Consider the following 26,536-nt stretch of genomic DNA (forward strand, 5'->3'; position numbering starts at 1 on the left):
TAAAAAATTTTATACTTACCCACTAAGCAGTAAAAAGCCATTGAATGACTTTAATTAAATAATGACACCATTATATTTCCATTTTTTAAGTAGAATGTAATTAGGATAGTAGAGAATAAAGTCAGGAAGTCAAGTTAGGACTCCAGGCACGACATGATGTCTTAGTCAGCTAGGGCCGCTGTAACAAATTGCCATAGACAGGATGGCTTAAACAATGAGCATTTATTTTTCGTAGTTCTGGAGACTGGGAAATCCAAGATCAAGGTGCTAACAGATTCTGTATCTAATGAGGGTCCTCTATGTGGTTTGCCTTCTTGCTATAACCTCCCATGGTGGAGAGAGATCATCTCTCTCGTGTCTCTCCTTGCAAGAGCACTCCCATGCGTAAGAGCTCCGCCTGATTTAATCAGCTCCCAGAGATTCCCCATCACATTAGAGATTCGGGACTCAACATACGAATGTAGATGGGGCACAAACATTCAGTCCATGGCAGATGATCAGCACTAAACTAAGACAGTAGCTGTGAGGATGGAGTAGTATTTTGGAAAGATTTGGAGGTGAAATCAACAGTAGGTAGATTTGGGGGTAAAAGGAGATGTCTAGGGACATGGAAGTTTCCATTTTTGACCATTAGGTGGATGGTAGATAGAAATAACAGGAAAAACATACTTAGATAGTATTAACATTTTTAAATGTTACAATTACAAGTTTACTAAAATGAATAAATTTAGTTTCTAGTAATATCAGCAAAACATGAGAGTGTATATCCAGCTTGTTCAGCAGTGTGGGTGAGAGCTGAGTTAAGAACATAAAACTTCAAAATACTAAAACGACTTTGACTCTTCTGACTTACCTGACACGAAAAGGCAGTGACGACAGTTGCATCTTAGTGGTCTTGTTTATACCAAACCAAAAACATAATATATACATATTGTGCTTTGTCTCCTTTCTCTAGGGTCCCCAAGGACCACGGGGTCAACCAGGGCCTCCGGTGAGTTTATTTATATCTGTTTACCGTTGATGCTTCTATGCCTGCCTGGTTCGAGACATTTACTAAATACTTTATAAATTTGTTATGTTCCAGGGTCCACCTGGAGCACCAGGCCCAAGAGTAAGTTTTCTTGGTCTCGTTTATTTTATCTTGGCCTAAGATAATTTTAAAGCCTATTCTATTAACTCCTTGTCAAAAGGCATCCCTGCTGCCTGCCTCTGTTCTTTTTGTGAATCTGATGTAGAGCCTTCGCAACTATAATAAACCTTGAAATTCAAGCCTCAGACCTGTTGTCCATAAAATGGGGATGGTATCGCTTCCTTTCTTGGGTGGACTTGAGTTTTAAAAAAGAAGTAAAGTGCTCAGCACAATGTCTGAGATAATTAGTGCTCAAAAAAATACTAACAGACACATTTCTTCTATTTCTGGGGCCTAGCTCTCCTTTTTCAAGCGTTCTTTTTCGCCAACCAGAGTTTTCCACTTTTTAAAGCTTTTCGTGAATCCTTCCCAGTTGCCGGTGGCTGTAGAAGCGCTCAGACTTCTCCTGTGTTTGCTTGTGATCTGCTACAACCCAAAACTTGCTCCCCTGGTCTTTGAGGCAGTGCTTCTGTGTCTCTTTATCAGCTATCACCTCCTGGCTCAGTGTTCCAACACCAGTACCCCTTATGTGTTGCATCCACTCTCCTCCTCAGTAATCTCTTTGTCTTCTTGCTTCCTACATGAGGTCTCCATCTCTCTTCAACCTCACCCATGCCCCGCTCCTGCAGCGGCCTTGTCAAACACAGTGGTCCTTGGTCAGATTTCCTGCCTAAAGGAGATCCACTGTTGGCTACACTGTCCAAACAATGGCCAGTCCTGTGCCTTCCAAACCTTGCCTATTTCCACATGCTGCTCTGGTAGCATCTGAATGTCTGAAAGTTCTAGCCGATAGGTCACTGTGGTCCACTCCCAGCAGGTCAGGAACGCTTCATTCCCCTCAGCTTTTCATCAGGGCAAGAAATCACTCTCAAGCAATGTGCCACAAGGAAGATTGTCTCCTCGGAAGCAAGAGATCCATTTTCTCTATGATTTTTAAAAATTGTTCCCCCTTTCTGCCATCTGACTGATGGGGACTGAAAACTTTCCTGGCATGAACATCAATGGGAATGTCTTTTAAAAAAAAAAAAAAAAGAAAAGAAAAAACCTTCAGATTACTCTCCACATCTCTACTCTTCCCTTCCTCCTAGATCCTCACAATGCATGGGTTAGAGATACCCTCATCAGTTGCCTTCTCACCTTATAATGGCTTTGCTATATCATAGCTGCCTTCCTAAGAACGAGTTCTAAAAGATCATACATCGTTGGCAAATTGGAGGTGTTTAGTGAAAGTTTTCATGTTGAAGTGTCAAACTTTAGGGCATCACATCCCTGTCTCACTTGGAAAATGTTTGTATGTGTTCCTACATAACCAGAATGAATTAGGACATGTGAGAGATTTTTGCTCTGGGCAAAATGTGGATAAGAATATATACTTTGAGGCATTATTAGGAGGATTAAATGAGAAAATATATGTGCTCAAGACACTGTAGGTACTCAATATTAGTTTCTTTGTTTCCTTCTTCTCTTTTTCTCCTTCCTGTCTTCCTTCTTCTTGGCCAGTATGAAACCCAGTCTCTTTATACTGTCTTTCTGGGACTTGCAGAGTCCATTGTAGGAAAGTGGTAGTGTAGCCTTGAAAATAGATTTCCAAAGGAGAAGCTGAAATAACAATGAGAAAATACCTACATATTCTTTCTAAATTCAGCTTATGATCCTATCTTCTGTGAAACTCCTCTTAAGTCCATCCGCTCATACACTGCAAGATAGAACTGATCACTTCCCCTTTTTCATTCATACTCATTTGTTTTCATGCCCATCTTCCTCTACTGGATTGTGAACTCTCTGAAGGTAAGCACTATTTTTTTGTATCTCTTTTCCACTCAAGCCCTTAATAAGTGTCTATTGAATAAATGAGTAACTGCAAACAGGCAAGTTGCAACTCTAAAAAATTTCAGTGGGAATCCTCCAAACCAGAGGACTTCACTTGGAGGGAAATGGTGTTTAGGATGGAATGGGATCATAGAATTAGAGATAGAAGTCCTCTTAGTAAGTATTCAGTTATTATTTTAGACTGCGAGTTGTGACTCATTAATGGATCATAGGACCAGTTTAGTGAGTCTCATTCAGCATTCTTTTGAAATGAAACTAAATGAAGAAGAATAGAAAAAGTATGGGGAGTGACTGTTTAATGGATACTTGGTTTCTTTTAGAGGTGATGAAAATGTTCTGAAATTAAATAGTGGTAATGGTTGCACAACATAGTGAATTTAGCAAAGCAACTGAATTGGATACTTTAAAATAGTGAATTTTATGTTATGTGAATTTTACCTCAATTAAAACAAATTAAAAAATGCAAAAACCCCACAAAAATCAGTATAGCATCACTAGTAGGAATAAATACAGCTTTGTGAAACTTTTTGGTTAAATATTATTTGTGTGAACCTTGTCATGATGTAAAAATGTATTCCTTACTGTGGGTCAAGATAAGAAAAGTTTGAAAACCTCCAACATAGTCCATCTCCCTTTTTTTAAGATCTATGGAAGTAAAGTAACTTGTTGAGGTCCCTAAAGTAGAATATCTAAAGGAAAATGTTTCAGGGAAAGGAATATACTGATGGTGCTGCTTTTGAATTTGAGGATATTGTCTGGGTGATGACCAGATCTCAATGTACAATGGTAAGATAGTTAGAAACTAACCAAAAAATTTCAACAGAATGTCAAAATTAACTGAAAATGATTGGGAGGATAAAGGATGGGCATGTGTGAGGTGAGGAGTGGAAATGATAATCCTTAAAAATCATTAGATGATATAAGGGATTTCCCCTTAGTTACTCCAATGAGTCGTCAGCTCTGGAACCTGGATTGGTGAACTGAGGGGCTGCAACTGCTCGTATCATCCTGGTTCCCCAGAACAAGCAGTTACTTCCACCATGGAGAGGGGCATGACCTGACATCAGTCCCTGTCCCATCAATGTTTTCACCATCCAGTGATGCCAGGAAAATAACACTTCCCAAAATACTGAGGTGCCCAGACTAGATCTATATTTTACTCAAATAAGTTGGAAAGGTATGATGAATTCTCCTTCCCTCAAGGTATGATGAATTCTCCTAATTTCCCTCATTAGTCCCACCAATCTGGTAAGTCTTTATCCTCTGTATTCTATTTTATATGCACATTTTCATAAACCTTTAGTGATTTTCACATACGATTATGTTCTCTCTAGCCCAAGTACATGATGAAAGCTTTTTCTTTTGGATTCCCTCACTGTGCCTAGTAAGATTTTCATACTCAGATGTGGACACTTGGATGTTGCTGAATGACTTCCCAAGCAAAAATCATTCTAATAGTCTCCTGGGGCCTGCCCTCCCTAAAGGTTACCCTGGAGAAAAAATTAATAAATTCAACAAATTGAATACCTACTATGTGCCAGGCATGAGCTAGGGTTTAGGGATACATTGGGCATTATAGGGATAAGAAAATTTATGAATAGACAAGTTTTATGACACTCTTTTCTCTCTAGTGCCTACTGGTGGTGGGGGGGAACCCTGCTTTTTCACTGAGTTGACATTTGCAGTGTTGGTGGTTAAAACTGCTAGCATCGTAGCCTGAATCAAGTACCAAACACTACAATATTCATCTACTAAAAGCCATTGTATTCTTTATTGCCACACACTCACAGTAAATAAAATATGGGTCACTTCAGTAAAGAATATCCTACAGTTTATTCATCCATCCAGTCCTCTGTTCATGGGTGTTTGTTTCCAGTCTGTTTCCTGATACAAACAGGATGAATGTCTTGTCCATATACATACCATTTTGCAGAATATCTCTAGGACCAATTCCCAGAAGTGGAAATGGTTAGGTGTAAGGGCTAATGAGCATGTTTATTATCTTTGATTGTGAAAAAATATAGATACAATTTATCATTTTAACTGTTTAGATGTATGCTTCAGTGGCATTATGTACATTCACATTTTTGTGCAACCATCACCACCACTCACCTCTAGAACTTTTCTCATCTTCTAAAACTGACACTCTGATCCATTAAACAGTAATTCCTCATCCCCTCCTTTCCCCAGTCCCTGGAAACCCACCATTCTACTTTCTATCTCTATTAATTTGACTATTCTAGGTACCTCATATTAGTGGAAACATACAGTATTTGTCCTTTTTCACGTGGCTTACTTCACTTAGTATATCTTCAAGGCTTATCCTTGTTGTAGCATGTATCAGAATTTCTTTCCTTTTTAAGGCTGAATAATATTCCATTGTATGTGAATGCCACTTTTTTTTTTTAATCCAGATGAACACTTGGGTTGCTCCCACCTGTTGGCATTTGTGAATAGTACTGCTATAAACATAGGTTGCAAATATTTGAGTCCCTGCTTTCATTTCAGTGTATACCCAGAAGTGAAACTTCTATATCATATGGTAATTTTATGTTTAACTTTATTAGAAATTGCTATGCAGTTTTTCCATAGCAGCTATACCATTTTCACTTCCCCACCAATGGTGTACAGGATTCCATTTTCCCCATATCCTCCCCAACACTTGTTATATTCTGTTCATTTGATAACAGCCACCCTAATGGGTGTGAAATGGTAGCTAACTATGGTTTTGATTTGCATTTCCTTAATGATTAGTGATGTTGAGCATCTTTCCAAGTGCTCACTGACTTATATAACTTCTTTGAGAAGAAAAATTGACTTATATTATCTACTTAAGAAAAATGTCTTTGCCCATTTTTAAATTGGGTTACCTGTTTCTGTTTTGTTGTTTTTGAGTTCTTTATTAAATATTACGCTTATGGTTTGCAAATATTTTTTTCTCATTACATTGGCTATCTTTTCACTCTGTTGACAGTTTTTTTGCACAAAAGTCTTTAACCTTGATGTAGTTCAATTTATCAGTTTTTTTCTATTACCTTGCTTTTGATGTCATCCCCAAGAAATCAGTGCCAAATCCAATGTCATGAAGCATTTCCCCTATATTTTCTTCTAAGAGTTTTGTAGTTATAGCTCTTATATTTAAGTGTCTGGTCCATTTTGAGTTAATTTTTGTATGTGATGTAAGGGTCTAACTCATTCTTTTGCAGATGAATATCAAATTTTCACAGCATTATTTGTTGAAAGACTATTCTTTCCCTAGTGAATGGTTTTAGCACCCTTCTAAAAAATCATTTAACCATGTATGTGAGGATTTATTTCTGCACTCTGTTCTATTCCATTGGTCTGTATGCCAGTACCACACTGGTTTTTTTTTTTGTTTTGTTTTTAACTTTTATTTAGTTCTAGTCATTTTACAATGTTGTGTCAAATTCCAGTGCAGAGCACAATTTTCCAGTTATACATGAACATACATATATTCATTGTCATTTTTTTTTTTGCTGTGAGCTACCACAAGATCTTGTATATATTTCCCTGTGCTATACAGTATAAACTTGTCTATCTATTCTGCATAAGCCTGTCAGTATCTGCAGATTTTGAAATCCCAGTCTGTCCCTTCCCACCCCCTGCCCCCTTGGCAACTACAAGTTTGTATTCTATGTCTATGAGTCTGTTTCTGTTTTGTATTTGTTCTTTTTTTTTTTTTTTTTTTTTAGAGTCCACATATGAGTGATCTCATATGTTATTTTTCTTTCTCTTTCTGGCTTACTTCAATTAGAATGACATTCTCCAGGAACATCCATGTTGCTGCAAATGGCATTATGTTGTCATTTTATGGCTGAATAGTATTCCATTGTATAAATATACCACTTCTTCTTTATCCAGTCATCTGTTGGTGGACATTTAGGCTGTTTCCATGTCTTGGCTACTGTAAATAGTGCTGCTATGAACACTGGGGTGCAGGTGTCTTTTTGAAGTAGGGTTCCTTCTGGATATAAGCCCAGGAGTGGGATTCTTGGGTCATACGGTAAGTCTATTCCTAGTCTTTTGAGGAATCACCATACTGTTTTCCACAGTGGCTGCACTAAACTGCATTCCCACCAGCACTGTAGGAGGGTTTCCTTTTCTCCACAGCCTCTCCAGCATTTGTCATTTGAGTACCACATTGTTTTAATTACTGTAGTTTTGTAAGTTTTGAAAGTGAAGTGTGAGACCTCTAACTTTGTTCCTTTTCAAGATTGTTTTGGCTGTTTGGGATCTGGGCCCTCTTTTGTATTTACCTGCATAGTCACTTTACCAGTGCTCTTTATTTCTTCATGTGGATTCAGGTTTCTGCCTAGCATTCTTTGTTTCAGTCCAGAGGACTCCCTTTATTATTCTCCTAGGAAAAACTTGCTAGTGATGAATTGCTTCAGTTTTTGTTTATCTGGGAATATCTTAATTTTTTTCTCATTTTTGAAGAATAGTTTTACTGAATATACAATTCTTGGTTGACAGTCTTTTTCTTTCTGCATTCTGAATATGTGATTCTACTGCTTTCTCACTTTTATGGGGTTTTTTGTTTGTTTGTTTTGAGGGAGAGGGTGGTGAGGTAATTCAGTTTATTTTATTTACTTATTTTTTTTTAAATGGAGGTACTGGGGATTGAACCCAGGATCTCGTGCAGGCCACACAAGCACTCTGCCACTGAGCTGTACCCTTCCCCCCTCACCTTTATGGTTTTTGATGAAAAATCTGATCCCTTGGATATGATGAGTCTCTTTTCTCAGCATTCAAGATTCTCTCTTTGTCTTTAGCTTTCAACAGTTTGACTATGATGTGTCTAGGGGAGTTCATTGAGCTTCTTGGAGATAAATGTTTTTCATCAAATTTGGGATATTTCCAGCCATTATTTCTCAAAATATTCTTTCTATTCTCTTTTCCTCTTTCCTGCTCTTCTGAGACTCCCATTATGCATATGTTGGTATGTTTTCTGATGTCCCATAGGTCTCTGAGTCTTTCTTCATTCTTTATTCTTTTTACTCCTCTGACTGGATAATCTCAATAGACTATTTGTAAATTCACTGACTCTTTCTTCTGTCTACTGAAATCTACAGTTGAGCCTCTCTAGTGAATTTTCATTTTAGTTATTGTATCTTTCAACTACAAAATTTCTATTTCTCTTCTATAATTTCTATCTCTTAATTGGTATTCTTTATTTGGTAAGACATCTTTTTCATACTTTCCTTTAGTTCTACAGATATGACTTCCTTTAGTTCTTCGAATGTATCTGAAATACCTGATTAAAGTCCTTGTCTACTAAGTTCAACATCTAGGCTTCCACAGGAACAGTTTCTGTTGATTGCTTGCTTTCATGTATAGAGGGGGGGTCATACCTTAATGTTACTTTTCATATCTTATAATTTTTTTCTTGAAAACTAGACATTTTAAATAATGTGGAATCTCTCAAAATCAAATTCACCCCAACCTCAGTGTTTGTAGTTGTTGCTATTTGTTGTTTGTTTAGTGACTCTTCTGAATTTTATGAAGTTTGTATTCTTTGACATATGTGACCACTAAATTCTCTACCCAGCTTAGTGGCCAGTTAATGATCAGAGAGAGATTTCCTTAAATGCCAGAACCAGTGCATCTCTCAGTATTTGCCTAGGGTCTCTGTGTGCATGTTGGAGCACTCCTTTAATGCTCAACCAGGCAACTGACAACTATACCTGTCTCTTAACTTCATATTTTCACAGAGCCTGAAGGTCAGCCAGAGGAGCAAGCTTTTAAGGCCTTCTTTTTTCCTGAGCTTGTACACACCCCTGTGCATGCAAATGGACTTCCAGGTTCACAGGAATATGTCAGAGCTTTTCAAAGTCTCTATGGACATCTCATTCCCTAGCATTTTCTTAGCCTATTGTGTGCCACAACTGTTTTCTACTGTTTCAGGCAGACACAAGATTAAACAATTTCATCTAAATGTTTTTGAAAAATGCTCCCTGCGAAGAGGCTTTCTGTACTTAGCTCTGAGTCAGGTGAAATGAAGACAGCCTTGCAAGTGGTGTCTTCCAGGGAACCACCAGACAGGTCAAATAATGACATTTCAGTGGAAATGAGGCCTTGAGGCAACTCCAGTGCCATTCTCCTCTCTCCTGTGGTTTCCAGGCTTCTTGTTTTCCTTGTGATTATGGGCTGTTGGTTTTCAAGGCTACCACAGAGCTGGAAAGAGAGGCATGGGAATAGCAAATTAAAGCTTTACAAAGCTCACTGTTCTTACTGAAATTCAGCTATTTTTCTTAAATGCTCTCCAGATTGCTGCAAGCATTTTGTTAATTTCTGTAAGTCTGAAAATTCTGACTTTTTTCGCCCAGTTTTCTTATTGCTTTTATAGAAGAAAGACTTCTGGGAGGTCATGACGCCTCCATTTTTGCTGTCTTTTAAGTCTTTAGTCTTCAGTACACATCTTTTTAATATTCTGTATGAATAAATGGAAGAACATATAAAGTACTTCTGCTGCATACTGGAGTACAGTGGTTGCCTCAAATAAAAGCACTTGTGGAATTGTTGCAGTTGCAAACTGAACTAGCTGCTTTTTTCATGGAACACTACTTGACAACAAAATAACAGTGTTATTCAGACATGAGTATCTGGAGGATGTTTTCTTGAAAACGAATGGAATAAGCCTGTCATTTCAAGGAAAACAACTAGCAGAATTTGATGCCAATGATAAATTTCAATCTTTCAAGCAAAAATAACAACTGAGAAAAACTTGTATCTATCACAGCTTTGACAGCTTCCCATTATTTATGTTTTTCTGATGAGACTGGTGACAGTGTTAATGAATATAATTTTTTGATGTGACGTAATGAAATATGTCAGTATCTGGAAGATCTGGGTTATTCCATGACCCATTATTTTCCAAATGATCAATGCATGATTTTAACAAAAATCATGATTTTTAACAAAATCATGCATAGATAAATGATTCTTTCATAGTTTAAATCAGTATGTTTTAATATAAAAGAGTACAAAGTTTGTAGATATGGTTTCAGATTTCACATTTTAACCAACTCGTAAGAAACTACCACTTACCAAGTTTTGGTATAGTATCAAAGAAGAGTACCCACAATTATCTGCAAAGACTACTAAAATAATCTTTTTTTCCAACTGCATATCTCTAAGGCCAGTGTTCTTCACATACAGACTGAATACAGAAGCAAACAGAAGAATCTGGCTACCTCCTCCTAATCCAGTCATTAAAGAGATGTACAAAAGTGTAAAACAATGCCACTCTTCTAATTTTTTGTTTTGAAAAATACAATTATTTTTAGTTAAAAAAAGTTTATTTTATTAATATATAATAGGTTTATTATTTTAAGTCAACTAACACTTTAATTTCTACTATAGTAAATATCAAATGTTATAACTCACATAAAAGAAGTTTTTTGAAGTATTTAATATTTAAAAGGACAGAAAGCTCCTGATTCCAAAGAGACTGAGAACTGCTTACTGCTAGCTTTCATAAGATTAAAGCCCTAATCCCAAACTGGAAGACATGACAGTGGCTATTGTTTAGTACTTAGTTCCGTTGCCCATTGTTAGTGCCAATTATTTTTGTGCGACCCATGTCCAAAATCTGCTGACTCACACAGGCATGAATGGTCAGAATTATTTAATCTGCACAGGACTTTTAAGGCTAAGCCTTTCTGCTTCTTGACGAGGCCACGCCTCTCTATCTCAAGGCCTTTGTTCAAGTGTGTTACCTCTGCCTGGAAAGCTCTCCCACCCCTTCTAACAACTCTTGTTGGTTCTATGGATCTCGGGTGAAATGTCACCACATCAAGGAAGCTGTCCCTGATCTACTTCTTCCAACCTCTTATATCCTTCAGATTTGACTGACTCCGTAATTTATCTCATAGATCCATGTACTTTTATAGCACATACTGAAATTTATAGATATGTACTTTTGGGATTATTTGATTAATGCCTTTCTCCACCTCTAAGGCTTTAGCTTTTTAAGTGGAAAGGTTTTTTCTGTTTTGTTTGCTTACCATTTTATCCTCAGTATGTGTTTGGCAGTGTATATATGCAGAATGAGTCAAATATTTTCCAGTATGAAAACCACATGTTGAGGCAAGGATGAGTACATTTTATTGATTGTCCCATCATTTTAAATAGTTTTTCAAATTACCAGCCATGAGTTATGAGAGATCTGTTGAAAACAGTTTTTATTGTATGGACCTCCAAATAAAAAGATATCTCAGCCATCCAATCATTCTGAAAGAAATTAGGCTGCTTGACTTGCTTACACAGATGCCATTTCTCAGGACTTTCTCCCAACTCATGCTTCTTTGTTTCCAAGCTTTTTAAAAAATGAAATACAGAAAGACTTTTATAAATGATTATGCTGGGTCTTTCTCTAAAAATATCTTTTATTAAATGCAGGAGGAGATTGGATTCATGCTGTATTATTTCTTTTGGGACAAATGATACATTTTCCAACTTCAGAAATTGTTTTTAAGACCACAGAAGTATCAGATTAAACTAATGTGACTACCTCAGGACAGTAATATTTTATTCTGTTTTCCTTCCAAGAATGTAACTGTTAAAAATTACTACAGTTATTTATTCTTCATTACAATTTATTAACTGAGGGGATCATATTTCATTCTTCTCCCATGTGAGTAACTTTTGTGTGTGTTTTCATGCAGCAGAGACAAATAGTTTTTCATTTGAGAGCTCTAGACTTTGGTCCTGTTTTAATTAGGAGACTTTTGAGATTTGGATGAAGGCAGCATTTTGTCCTTTCAGATAGCCAGGCACTATTTGTGAGATCTGTCTACCATAAGAGTTACAAACCCCTTTCGGATAAGAAGTCTAGTATTCTTTAACAGCAGTGCTTTCAGAATTTACAGCCTTTACTTTAGAGCACTCAGTGTTGATCTTATTGCTGATCTCAAATGGTTTTGTTTTACACAGAAACAAATGGATATCAATGCTGCTATTCAAGCCTTGATTGAATCACATACTGCCCTACAGATGGAGGTAATATATCTGGCTTTATTTACATTGGCACTCTCAATAGACAAATTAAGCAGAAATTGTTTTCAGAAGCCAAAATGTGACTTTATCTCAAAGACTGTATTTAAAAGAAATTAAGAGTAATGAAACCATTTTTAAGGACAAAGTAAGCAATTTTAATAAACAGAAATACATGCATTAAATGTTTTTTAATGAAAATATTTACCATAAAATAATATTTTAAAGGCTTTTTAAAAGTAAGAATTTGGTACTAAGGAGAAGAAAATAGTTAAATTAGCCCTTTCTTAAAATGGTATCTATCACTATCCATCATCATTACTCATTTTTCTTATTTTAAACATTAATTACTCATTGTATAATTTTTAAAATTATGCAGTAGGCATACTAATTATTAAGTTTTATGTCAGCTTGAAATCTAGACTTGAGTGTGAATTTAACCTCTTATTTCAGATCAAGATTAATAAAGCGTACACATGTGCCTATAGTGAAACGTAAACTGTTCTGTATATCGTAACTCATTGCACACAATAGGAATACATTTTTCTTCTGCCTTGATCCATGTTGATCATTCGGGTTACATACTGGTGATGACTACTCTATGCTTCATTGCTAATATGATTCTCATGATGACCTGGCAGAGCTACCAGAATACTGAAGTGACTTTAATTGACCACAGTGCAGAGATATTCAAAACCCTGAACTACCTTAGCAATTTACTGCACAGCATCAAGAATCCTCTTGGCACACGAGATAACCCAGCACGAATCTGCAAAGATTTGCTTAACTGTGAACATAAAGTATCAGATGGTAAGTTCTTGGTTTCCTAAAACTCTGATGTCTAATTTCATCATTTCAGTGTTTAAGATTTGCAGTGTATTCATTCCAAACCTTAATCATGTTTGATAAAACCCTGGCAGAGGCATTTTTAACATCAAGAACCAAATACGTACTCTCAAGGGAGACATGTTTCTGACGTCGAAGTATCCTTTTCCAAGGGCTCACTTTATTAAGGTGTTCTACTAAACAGCCTGACTTAACCCCAACTTTTCTCACCCCATCCCTAACTATATCACTTGCTTATACTTTGTGCTTGGAATGTAGCACATCTGTGTTAAAAAATTAAGACAGGAAGGGTTGACTTTAAGATTGACACACAGAAGCACCTGTCAGGACCACCAAAGTTGGCAACACGAAGAAATACATCATAGAGCCCCTCTACCACACTCTCCAAAATTAGTTTTTACACAAAATGGAACTTAAATGCCTCATTCCAGAATCGGTGACTATTAAGATGGAGTGGCTTGTCATTCTTGGAATTTTCTCATCCTCATACATATCCATCAGCTAGAGTTGCAAAGATGAATTTAGAGCAGAACCATCAAGGAAAGGTTTACAGCAAGTGGAGCAGCCATCACTGATGATAAGTAGGGGAAACCCTGACTGCTACAGCATGTCATTTAATTTTAATTTCTATTGGGTCTGTCTGGTCAGCTATACAACCAACACGAGTAGTTATCATTTTTTGGTAAAAACTCCAGACCTATCACGCAATGACACATAGTCTGATTTGAAAAACACTAAGTTATTTAATTCTGTAGAATGAATAGTCTGAGTAGTCCATATTTTATCTATTTTAATTTTATACACACACATTCACATATATATATTTGTTCAAAAACATCTTCCATTCCAGAAATGCAATGAAAATATTCATTTTGTTTATATTAATAAAATGCTTACCTCTATAGCTATGTTCTGCCCTAGATTATCATAAAAATAAATAATATTTACAGTTATAGCTTCCTATAGTAATTAAGTTTGCTTCTTTCCCAAATTTGAGGGTATAAAAATGCAGTTCGATATATCTGAAAGGAACAAAGACACTGTAAGACATAGGAATTACTGAAATCTACTTCAAGGTCTGCCTTCCTTGTAGGAGAAACAGCTAAGTGGTATGGATTGCATGGTATCAGAAAATCTTTATGCCCCAAAATACTTTCTTCACTAGGAGATGGTAAGTACAATAGAAACAACACAAAACAGCAGGAAAGGGGAATATGATTAAAAAGTGGAGTGCGGGGTGAAGTTGTAAATAGAGGAGTCAGATAAAGCATCACTGGGAATGTGATATTTGAGCAGTATTAGGAGGCAGTAAGGGGACAAGCCACAGGAAATCTGGGGAAAGAGCTTTCCAGGAAGAAAGAACAAATGCAAAGAGTGGGGCCTGGGCCTGGGAGTGTGCTTGGCATGTTCCAGGGGTAGCCAGGGTGCAGGAAGAGAGTGCACAGGGAAGAGTGGCAGGAACTGAAGTCAGAAAGGTAACAAGAAACCACTTTGTATAGGATCTTAGAGGTTCCAGCTCTTACTGTGAATAAGATGGGAAGCCTTCGCAAGTTTCTGAGCAAAGGAATGACATGACTTAAATTTTGAAAATAGTACTTTGGATGTTTCTTGTATTGCAAACATAGTGAGGACAGGGCAGCAGAAGCCATTGAGAAGGCTACTGAAATAATCCAGTAAGAGATGATGATGGGTTAGACTAGATTTGGTAGTGGGGAAATGGTAAGAAATGGTCAAATCTTTGGCTATCCCTTAAGGTAGAACTGGCAGTTTTTGTTGATATTTTGGGTGTGGGTTATGAGAGAAGTAGAATGATAAAGGATGACTCTAAGATTTTTGACCAAGGGACTAGAAGAGTAGGATTGCTCTCAACAGAGAGAGAGGAGCAGGTCTGGAGACAAGATCAGAAGTTCAGTTTGAGATATATTTAATTTGAGATACCAGTTAGGCATTCAAGCGGAGAATGTCAAGTAGGTAGTTGGTGACTCAAGAGAGAAGTCAGGAGAGAGGTCCTGTCTCAGGGTGAAATGTAGGATGCCATTTGCATATATAGAGCATCTAATGCCCCAGGACTGTTTAAGACTGCCTAAAGAGTGGCTAAATAGAGAGAAGAGTTCTAAAAACTATACCTTGGGGCTTTCCAATGTTTAGATATCAGTGGGTTGAAGGGGAACTACCAAGAAACTAAGAAGAAGCTATCATTGAGATAGAAGAAAAATTAGATGAATGTGAAGAAAATGTTTGCCTGAGGAGGAAGGGAGTAGCTGAGTCGATGGGGTGAAGACTGAGAAAGGCTACTAGGTTTAGTAATGAGGAGATCTTTGATGACCTTCACAAGACCAGTTTAGATGAATGGTAGTAGTTAAAACCATATTAGGTTTTACAAGAAAAACTAGTGGAGCTGGAGAGTTTCCAGTCCCAGTAATGAAGCAGGAAATTCAATTTGCCTGGCTAAATTTTTTAAAAATTAATTTAAAAGCATCAAGTACTAACAAAGTAGTGAGGAACTTTCAAGCCAAGATTTTGAAGAGGACAGCAGGGAGATGAATACAACACTTGGGTGTGTTCAGAAACTGAGTAGTGCTTTTGGTGGCTTCATGGGGATAGGGGTCAAAAGTTAGAATCTGAAGCCTACAAAAGGGAGGACTTAGGATTTCAAAGGGCTGCACTCTAAGCGAGAGAGTAAACTGGAAGACAAGGCATTCATACAGATTGTAGCCTAGCTTCAGATCATCGAGATTGCTCAGAAAATCTCAGTCTTTGAACTTGGACTAAGATGGCTCCAGACTGCTAGGACCCCTTCATACCTAACAGAAACAAACAAAAATCTTCTATAAAAGATAATATCCTAGGGCTTAAATTAGTCCCACAAATTTTTCATATATAGTACCCAGCAAACAATTGATGATAAGTAGGCACACAAGTTGATGAAACACCATGAATGAGAAATGGCAGAAAAGGCAGATTAACAGAAGCAGACTCAAAAGAAAAAAGTAAGAGGAAAAAGTTGAGACACAAGAGAAACCTTATTTAGGAACACAGTTTACTCACAATGAGCGAGAAGGCAGGACATGGGTGTGCGAGTACAGATAGGGGGGTAGAGTTAGTAATTAGAGCTTGGATCACTTTTCTTCAGTTTGCTTCAGTTATCTCAGTGAAAGTGAAGGGTTACCATTCGAGAATCAGGATGAAGGAACAGATATAGTAAAAACTTGAGAGGCTAGGAAAATGTTTCAAATAGTGAACTAGGAGAGTGACAGAGGGAATGAACTTGGGAAACAAGTACCGTTGTCTGGCAGCCTCACACACATCTGAATTCAAAGTGAGGGCAGTCAGCGTAGGTGTGTTTTTCTCCAGCCACATGTAGCTGTGTGGGTACAGACACAGATTAGGTACAACACTGGATTTATGTAGGGCTGGGGTTCTATGAGACAAGCACAGTGAAGTGAGGCAGGGCAAGAGCGTGAAGGAAGTCTCTAAGGAAATGACTAAGGTCAAGGACCATGGGTTTTAAGCTAGGGAAGAAGAAAAATGAACACATGACTATGATGGATGATGAAAAAGTGGTAGTGTGAATGGATGATAGGCCCTAAGGGGATCAAGGAATTATTGGAGGCAGAACACTAGAGGGAATGAGCTGGAAGAAGAAGAGAGATGAAATCGTAGAAGAGAGTTGCAGGTAATAACAAAGACTGGGGTATGGCCTTGGGAGTGAATAATTAAAGTAAACATGGCAGGGGAAGGGCCCGGGAACACTGGTGGGAAAGAGATCAAGGAACCGAGAAGTCAGAGTATGACAAATATCAACCACATGGATGTAAAATCACCAAGAATTAGGTTATAAATAGATTTTCTGAAAGGGATAGCCAGCCAAAAGCCAAAGTTATCAAAGAAAGAAAGTTGATGATGGCAAAAGGTAATGGGTAATGAGAGATGACAGTAATTCTACCACGGAGGTTTTTAGGGAGAAAGTGGGGAGAATGGTCTCAAAGTGGCAATGAGGGGCAAGAAAGTCCCCTTCCCCAGCCAGGGACGGTGCTGTAGAGGCTGTGGCAGAACTGGAAAGGGTAGCAAAGGAAGCACTGTTCTCAGGGCAGAGCCAGTTCTGAGTTAGAACTGTTAGGCCTACAGAAGAATACACGGTGGTACGGTCCTTCATCTGTCGCTCAGGATACCCTGAAACAAACAGCACGCGCCTCCGGTTCACCATCGTACAACACGGTGCCTGGATTCAAAGCATCCCACCCCATAGAACGATGCGAGTTCACTTGAGGGAAAACTTTCTATAAAGAACTTATTAGCTCACATAGTAGCAGGAAACTATTTCTTGAAAGAGAGATTAGACTGTAAGCCTGCATCAGATCCTGGTTAAAACAAAACAAACAGTCCAGCTGTAATTTCTACAGATCTCAAAACGTTAAAAATTCTGAAATGGGGGGAAAACGGGACGGTGTTAGGATCTCTTTCACTCCTTTCTCCCATATGTCAGTAAATCTGTGGTTCTCCAAATATAGTCCCTGGACTAGAATTAGATGCAGATTCTCAAGCCCCTTCCCAGACTTAATGAATCCGCGACTCTAGGGGTGGGGCCCGGCTATCTGTTTTAAAAGGTGGTTCTGATGCCCCTAAACAGTAGGACAGTCCCCTGCTCTTGGAGCTACCAAGCAACAAGTTTTTATCTTGAAGGGTTAGTAGAAATAGCGGAGGGGAGTACAGTCAAGGATGTTGTGGAAGTCTAAAGTGATGGCCCCGCAGAAGCCTGAGGGCTCTGCTGAAGAATGGAACAAATAACGATTTCTGCCTATCACAGAAAGTGACTTTTACTGCTTGGCTGTCCTGCCTTTTTAATGCAAGAAGGCAGGGCCATCTCATTCAAAAATTGCTGCCCTTTGCATCTGGAATAAGATGCTATTTCAATATTCTGAGACCATTATTCTGGAATTAATATGCTAGCCTAGTACTTTTCAGTCTGAATATGTCCTCAAGTCCAAGTTTACGCCCTGTTTGATGCTCCTGGGAACTCAGTGGACGCAAAGGTGAGCAGGCTGACACTGGCTTAGACACTTCAGTGCTTGCCGCCTACAAATCTGAAGAGAAAGCACAAAAGTGATAAACATTTTTTGTTTCTGGAAAGAAAAATGTATTCTTGAATGGTTATTTTTAATTATTTATACTACATATAAAGATATGTTTTTCCTCAAAGAGATTGAAGAAGTTTCTATTTTTAAAAAATATTCGTTTTTAAGCTCTATAATGACATAGAAAAGAGATAGACACATGCCTTATATTAATTTCAACTTTTCTATTAACTATGTAACTTTAGACAATTCACTAAGTTGCTGAGTTCATCTTATCTATAGAATGAAGCAATAGATTGTCATTTTTTTATTAAAATTATGAAATGCCCTTAAATTGATGGGTCTCTGAAAAACACAGTATTTTTATAATGCTGTGTAGCTTTCATTCTTTCACTTAATGTAAGTATCTTTATAATCTAAGGTTTTTTTAACAGGAGAGTGTGAAAAAATGTATTGAAATTATGATAATTTGTTAAGGATGTTTCAGATATATTTTAGCACAAGCATTTAAATCTTTAAATTAATAGGAAAATACTGGATTGATCCAAATCTCGGGTGCCCTTCAGATGCCATTGAGGTTTTCTGCAATTTCAGTGCTGGTGGTCAGACATGTTTATCTCCTGTCTCTGTAACAAAGGTATGTATTGAATTTCAGAATATATGTAGGCGCTTGACTGCTATCAGTGATTTTAAAAATTATGTCACTTTAAATAGTTATGAATTTTATGAATGGAAGCAAGATATTCTCTACTATATATAAGAAGAATTTTTTTTTGTTTTTTTTAAAAACAATCCTGTTATATCTTGACATTTTGATTGTATGTTTTTATGATAGGCTTAGCTTGGCTTACTCTATTGACCACGCTTTTTAAATTCCTTTTAAAAATGTAAAACGTTATGCTTTCATGTACATGCATGCCTTAGAAAGATCCCCCAACAGCTGCAATGTTTGTATTCAGTCATCGGTTACCGAAAGTTCTACTGAAAATACCATCATCATCATTAAAAGAGGAATTCTGCCACGAAGTTTGCTATTTTTGGTGATTGAGCGCAAAATAACCTCGCCTAAACATCCACTGACTATTATTTAAAACTCCTTATGAGTATAATTCTATAAGCCAAATGTTTAGAATGAACAAATACTAGTTTGCTGTATAACACTGGGTATTGTAACAAGCATTTCTGAATCTTAAAGCTTAGTTCTACCTATAATGTATATTGAAGAAACCAAAACTGCGTTTCTTTCTTTTTCTGGTTGAATCAGCTTGGCACTGCCAAGAACTTAATTCTCACTGACAAAGAACCGCACAGGTACCTACTGCGTGTTCTGTCCATCATAAAAGGCAGCAGCTAAGACGTGCAGCGCCAGTCTCTCTAGCCGCCCTCTCCTAAAACGCTCCCCTTCATCGACCAGGGCGCTTCACCAGTTCATTTCAATAGGCAGTCACCCTTATTACCCCCAAAGCAGAGGAGGGGAGGGTTCTTCTACTCCTAGGGAACTTGTGTACGTCCAACGAAGAGCAGCATGATGGTCCTTCTTCCAAAGTATCCACATGGTCATCCTCACTCCCCTGGACTTAGCCAAGGGTTTGTACTTGCATTATTGTGGGGAAAAAAGGGGAGAGGGGGTGTGCAGAGAAGCTAGGAGCAGCGAAGGAGCTGCACTCGGAATCCTTCCTTGACCTGCTCAGTTCTCCCATCTCTCCTCTCCATAACCTCAGCCTGAGAGGGACTGGGCAGGTGGTGGAAGGAACAGTAGACGTGGAATCAGAGAGCTGGATTCTAATTTCTGTTCCTCTGCAAACCTGGGAAATGACACTGTGAGCTGCCAGAGCGCCTGCTCTGTGCAAGGCACCATGCTAGTAAATGACACTTGGCATCTCAAATCCTTGTAACAACCCTGTCAGGTCAGCGTTAGACCCAACCTTACCAACAAGGAAACTAACGCTCAGAAAGGCGCCATACTGTACAGGTCTGTGGTTCTCACCTGCAGAATGAAGGAATCTGAACTACTTCAATGCTAATGCTCCTCACAGTGATCCTTCTGTGTTTCACCCGTATGCCCTTCCTTCGCCTTTCCTCTCTTTCCCTGAGGCCTTACTTTTTTTTTTTTTTTAATCACTTTATTATTTTTCCTTCTCTGTTACTTCCTAACATATTTTTCTACTTTTCTGTTTGGAGATTAATATAAATTCCACTTCTGTTGATTTACATTATGACCATACCCTTTCTTGTATAATACTAAAATAATGATGATGATGGTGTCTAAAGCTATAGAATATGAATGTGCTTCTTTATCCAAGCCTGAAAAATGTGTAATCAGACCTCCTTGTTCCAATTTTGCACTGTACTGTTCACTGTATTAGCTAATGCCTGTTCCTGCATTCATTCATTCAGTAAACATTTATTGATGGCTCACTGTATGACTGGAACTGCATTAGGAGCTGACAACACAAAGAATAAGATTCTGTCCTTGTCTTTGAAGGCTCTCATAGTTAAAAATCACTCAAGCAAGTTATTACAACTTGTATCTTTGGAAACTCAAAAAAAAAATCTTCAGATGAAAGAGTAGATTTTCAGATTTTTATGAAAAAATTATTAAGCATTAATCAATAACAAATTATTCATGAATTTTAGATAATATTATGTGAAGTTATCTTCTTCTATTTGGCCATATTCAGTAGCCTAGCAGTACGCTAAAGCCAGCTCCTACTGGTTTAGGAGAGCCTGTCGCTAACAGCTCTTGGAAACTCCGTGTTCGATGGCACCACCTCTATAGTCTAAAATCAGCCATGGTGGGAGTATTTACAACCATGGAAATCAGAAAATACTATAAATCAGGGATTCCCCACTGCCCTAACCTTGCAAGAGCCAGTGGTCCAGCATTTACCAGCACTGACTGGCAAGTAAACGTCAAGAAAAGGAGCTTTGTCAAGGCTGCCTTTCAAGGACTTTCCTCAAGTTTCCCCAAACTAAGTTTTTCAATTGCTATTTCTAACTTGTATATTGTTTCTATGACATTAGTTGGAGTTCGGAGTTGGGAAAGTCCAGATGAACTTCCTTCATTTACTGAGCTCAGAAGCCACCCACATCATTACCATCCACTGTCTAAACATGCCAGTGTGGTCAAGTGCTCAGACAAGTGGCTCAGGACTCATTGTTGGTTTCAAGGGATGGAATGGCCAGACTTTTGAAGAAAACACTCTACTTGAACCTAAAGTGCTTTCAGATGACTGCAAGGTAAGGGAATGGCACTTTTAGAATTGCTCAATATAACTAACTTAAAACTGATAAAACTATAAAATTAATATAGAATAAGAATAAGACTTCAATTGCAAACTGCAGATACAGAAGGGTAGTAAGTTTTACTGTGCCTGATTTGTAATAACTATACACTTTTCAGAGTCAATTATTTGCTTATATCGTATCTTATCACACCCATTGGCCATCCATCAAGTTTTCTTTGCAAAACTGTTAATACATTAATTTTTACTCCCCATATAAAATAATTATATCATAGATAGATAGAACCATTAATAGACAAGTGATTTCTTTCATATGTTTTTACCACTGTATCTCTGTGTCTCATTACTTCATGGAAGACAGGTTACAGAGGTAAGTCAGCTTTATTTCATCTTCTCAGTCCCTACACCTGTTACTAAATATGGGCATGATGACAGACTGGTCCAACAAATCAATATTTGAATCGTAGCCCATTTTTCCTATTAAAATTAAATAATGTTATGAAAAGCCTATCATTTTAAAAACATTATCTTGTAGAGCTGATGTCGGCAAACTACAATCCACAGACCAAATGCAGCCCACCACTCATTTTTACAAACAGATGTTACTGGAACACAGCCACACTCATTCACTTACTTCCTATCAGGGCTGTTGTCACACCACAGTGGCAGAGCTGAGTAAATGCAACAGAGACTGTATGCCCCACAAAACCTAAAGCATTTATTTTTTAACTCTTTACAGAAGAGTTTGCTGATCCCTGTTATATATAAAGTTGTCCACTTTACGTCCATATCATTAATTTTTTAAAGTAGCCCGGTTTCCTGTTCTTGTGTACTACATAGCTCATGATTTAACATCTCTTACCACTTCTGGGGTGCTCTACTTTTTCACGTTTCATCTTCAGGCAAATAGTGCTTAGGTATTTGAAAAATCATAAGCAAACAGTCAGAAGCATATGGCAGAGGTTGGGGAGGAGGGTACAGCTCAGTGGTAGAGTGCAGAAGCACGAGGTCTTGGGTTCAATCCCCAGTACCTCCATTTAAATAAATAAACAAACAAGTAAATAGATAAATCTAATTATCTCCACAGCCAAAATAAGACAATTCAAAGAAAGTATATGGATCACTCTCTACAGGTGAAGAGATCAATATTAACAAATTAATTTAACTTTCACAATTTTGTCCAGAAACTTTTAGTGACTCACTACTATTTCTGAGACACAATCCAAATTTATCATCAACTCTTTATTCAGCAGTTAGAACAGTCAGGCCCCAACCTGCCTTTCTAGCTTGGGCTCTAACTGGCTGTGTGACCTAAACTGTCATCAAATGGGTTTATTTATAATAATAATAATATCCAGAGCAATTCCTACTGCTAGTTAGAGGAGACTTGTTAGATGACAGGTACCACGTCTCGCACACATTAATTACAACAGCTGTGTGAAGAAGTTATTATTAGTATCCTTTTATAGATAAGAAAGTAAAAACAGGTTAAGTAACTTGTTCAAAGTCATGCAGCTAATTAGCAGAGGAGCAAGACATCAACCCCAGGTGTGTACAGCTCCAGAGCCCATGCCACACTATACTGCGAGGGACTTCTAGCTGAAATCAAATGAGGTTGCGAGGACTAAATGAAGTCCTCACAATGCTGTTAGGTAGGTCTTTATTATTCCTATTTTATACGTGAGAACAGTGGTACCTTACCTGGGTTTCTGTCAAAATCTGTTCCAGGTCAGAATCTGTGCACTTAAACCCCACACTAGGCTTATTTTCACATCCCCTTTTATACTTTTCCAGCTGTTTGATTTGGCTTTTTCCCACTCATGTCATTCCCTTTTTCCAAAATGTTCTTCTCTACCTCTCTCACCAAGTGGACATTTTAGGCAGACTTTTAAAGCCCACCTTAAATTCTGAATCCTGAATTCACAAAGCTTTCTTTGACTCTTCCAGTTGGAAATGAGGAACTCAGTACTCACTGTCCACATCATTTATCATATATGGTCTTGTGTCGTGGCTGCTGATGGTCCTCTCTCCCTGACTAGATTTATAGGCTGCTAAAATCAGAAGCCAGAGCTAATTTATTCATCTTTATATCTCCCAAGCGCTGTAAGAAAATGGAGGATTCCATCCTATACAACCATGCCAAATGTACTTGGTCTTTCAAACAACATTCGTTGAACACTAAGAGTTAATCTAAGTGTTTTTACAGAGAGGACTGTATTCTAGGTATTATACTGAGCTTATGTCTATAGTCAGTCATCTTCTGTGAGCTTCAGTTGCCTTAATTTATAATGAAATTTATGGCTTAATTTCTAAAGTTGCTTCAAATTTTAAAATGTATACCATGATAATTCTGTGAATGAATAAATGAATAAACTCCTGTATAAAAAGCTTCACAAAGTTAATCAATTATGTTCCTCTGTTTTGTCTTGTTGAATCTTAACCACAGGATAGTTCTTGTTCCATAACAGAATTTACCATAAACAGAAGAGGATACAGTAATAAAGAGAAAGGGAGAGAGGAATGAAAGCAACTGTATAAACAGTAACCACAGAATGGAAAAAAAGAAACCTGAAAGATGATTCAACGTTATTATAATTTACTTCTACTGAAGTGATGCTGCTTATTTCCTGCATACAGTACAGAGAGGTTGAGCTGGCTCGTTCCCTTTCATCCAAGAGGAATGCCCATCCTGAAACATCAGTCCCAAATAAAGAAACACAAACCAGATGGGTATTACTCATATTAGGAATAATGCAGCTTTTTCAATTCACATCAGGTCCAATGATCCACGAACAGAAGCAGAAAGCCTCCAATGAAAGCTCAGAGGAAGGAATGAGTGCATATTTTCAATTATTCATAGTAATTATTACCATTACTGAGCACTTACTCTGTGCCAGGCATTGTTCTAGGCACCTTCTATTATTTCTAATCTTTAAAATAAATCTACATTGTCTATGAAGAACATTGTCTGCAGCTAATGAAACAATTACAGAATAAAGCATTTTGTTCTTATTTTACAGATTCAAGATGGCAGCTGGCATAAGGCAAAATTCCTTTTTCACACGCAGGACCCTAATCAACTTCCAGTAATTGAAGTACAAAAACTTCCTCATCTCAAAACTGAACGGAAGTACTACATTGAAAGCAGCTCTGTGTGCTTTCTCTAAAGTCTCTGAATTAGTTCGCTGCAAAGGGGAAAATATAGACAGAAAGATTCTATTGGATATTATGAAATGCATGGAATAAAGCATTGGCTAAATCTTAAAGAATCTCAGGAAGACAAGACTTCCTCCTAAGAAGGAGAAAAGGCATTTTTTAAGGACTATAACTGATAAAGTATTTAATTCTTTTAAAAATTCTATTGATCTGAGCTTTCTTAGAGAATTCCCTAGAACTCAACATTCATAAACATGGAATTCTTCAGGGTATCCTATATGTTTTGACTGTCTGAGACCAAAGGACCCAATAGACAGCTGGAGATGCAGAGCACTCTGGAGCACTTCTGACTGATGCTCCCAAACGTGCAATGCTTCTGTCTAAAACTTACAAGCCACAGTCTCACTTGTCTTATTTTCCCAAATACTAAGCTGTATTCGGGTCCCCAGGGGGCATATACATCTTAGCCGGTGGTACACTACCTCTTACATGTTGCCTTTTTGTGTTGCTTGGTGCTCTTTCTAAAACAAGGTGCTTGTGGCTTTCATAAACTTATTTTATTTCTTTTTTCGTCTTTGTCATTCTTTAAGAGTGTATGTACTGGTTACATCAAGATATCTTTTGGTTGTTAGTACTTATTTTAATTTGTTTGGTCACATACTTAATAACAAGTAAAATATTATTTATGTGAAGTCCTTGTTCTATTTTAAAATTCTCTTTGTGGATATGGAATCAAAGCTAGCACATTGTAACCTGTGCTGAAGCACAAGAGAATTGGGAGGGTTTTGGTTTTTTTTTTTTTTTTTTTACTTTTTTTTTTTTAATTGTAAAAAAAAAAATATTATAGGCCAGCTACATCCAGTAGTAGGTTTGGGTTAGAGCTTAGGGGTTGTGACATACTGTTTTTAAAAATCGATGATCATCTGGAATGATATTTTGTGTATATATATTTTGTAAAGTTTTAATTCAGCAAATCTTTTGAAATTGCTGTTTTAAATTATAAAGCTTTTTATTTCTACTTCATAGAAATCACATGTTTTTGTAATTATTGATTTTTCTTTCACTCTTCTTGAAATTTGATGTTTTGGGACTAAAAGAATTCAATTAACCAGTCTTTAAAGCAACATTCAGGAAAACAAAAGCAGTCTTTTACCATTTAAAATAGTCTAGTCTCAGTAAGTCCAGACTTTCCTTGTTGTCAGAGAAATGTTAGTTTAAGTATTAAAAGAAAAATATTATACCTTTTGGGATGTAGAAAAGCTTGTACATCCATTATAAACATACCATTAGCCACAGCAAACCACACTTACCTATCTATAATAAAAATGTGCTTGTAAATCTTTTCTGGTGGTATTTGTTTTTCTTTTTTACCATATCCTTTTATTATGTATGACAGCCCCTCTGGCATAGACCTTCTATATTATGTATATTTACATATTATTAGAAAGTATCTACCATAAACCTATAAAAGGATTTTAGGGCCTGTTTCCTACAAAATGAGGTTACGGCATAGAAATAAACTCTGATGTATGGTCAATTGATTTTCAGCAAGGGTGCCAAGACCATTCAAAGAAAAAAGGTCAGTTTTCTCAACAAACAGTGCTGGGAAAACTGGATATCCACATGCAAAAGAATGAAGTTGGGCCCTTATATAATATATAAAAATTAACTCAAAATGGATCAAAGTCCTAAATGTAAGAGCTAAAACTATAAAACTCTTAAAAGACTTAGGGGGAAGGCTTCATAACATTGGATTTGGCAATGATTTCTTGGAAATGACACCAAAACACAGTCAACAAAATAAAACAATAAACTGGATTACAGGAAAATTAAAAACTTCCACGCAAAGAGAGTGAAAAGACATCCCACTGAAAGGGAGAAAATATCTGTATATTGTATGTTGAATAAGGGATTAATATCCAGGATATATAAAGAATCCTTACAAACAAAAAACAGCAACAACAAAAACAAGCAACTCAATTTAAAGATGGGCAAAAGACTTAACAGACACATCTCCAAAGAAGATATAGAAAAGGGCAAATGAAGATGCTCAATATTATTAGGAAAATGCAGATCAAAACTACAGTTAGATACCACTTTGTACCCATTACCATGGATATTACCATCCCCTTAAAAAAAGGAAAGCAACAAGTAATGGTGAAGATACGGAAAACTAACTCTATCCATTGCTGGTGGGAATGTAGAATGCAGCCACTGTGGAGAATAGTCTGACAATTCCT

General features: G+C 37.2%; 1 protein-coding gene across 4 annotated transcripts in view; it reads left to right on the forward strand.

The window, feature by feature from the left end:
* COL24A1 (collagen type XXIV alpha 1 chain) overlaps positions 1-24,864 on the forward strand; it is a 313,443-nt gene extending 288,579 nt beyond the window's left edge. For 2 of the 4 annotated variants that reach the window (XM_031465514.2, XM_064493375.1), the window contains 7 exons: positions 956-991; positions 1,085-1,111; positions 11,915-11,980; positions 12,616-12,784; positions 18,423-18,532; positions 20,920-21,135; positions 24,161-24,864. In XM_031465514.2, the coding sequence (XP_031321374.2) occupies positions 956-991; positions 1,085-1,111; positions 11,915-11,980; positions 12,616-12,784; positions 18,423-18,532; positions 20,920-21,135; positions 24,161-24,307 (771 nt within the window). In that variant the 3' untranslated portion in view covers positions 24,308-24,864. The other 2 variants (XM_064493376.1, XM_064493377.1) reach the window with 2 other exon arrangements.
* The last annotated feature ends 1,672 nt before the right edge of the window (positions 24,865-26,536 follow it).

This window comes from Camelus dromedarius, chromosome 14 (assembly GCF_036321535.1).
Source record: "Camelus dromedarius isolate mCamDro1 chromosome 14, mCamDro1.pat, whole genome shotgun sequence".
NCBI classification, from domain to species: domain Eukaryota; kingdom Metazoa; phylum Chordata; class Mammalia; order Artiodactyla; family Camelidae; genus Camelus; species Camelus dromedarius.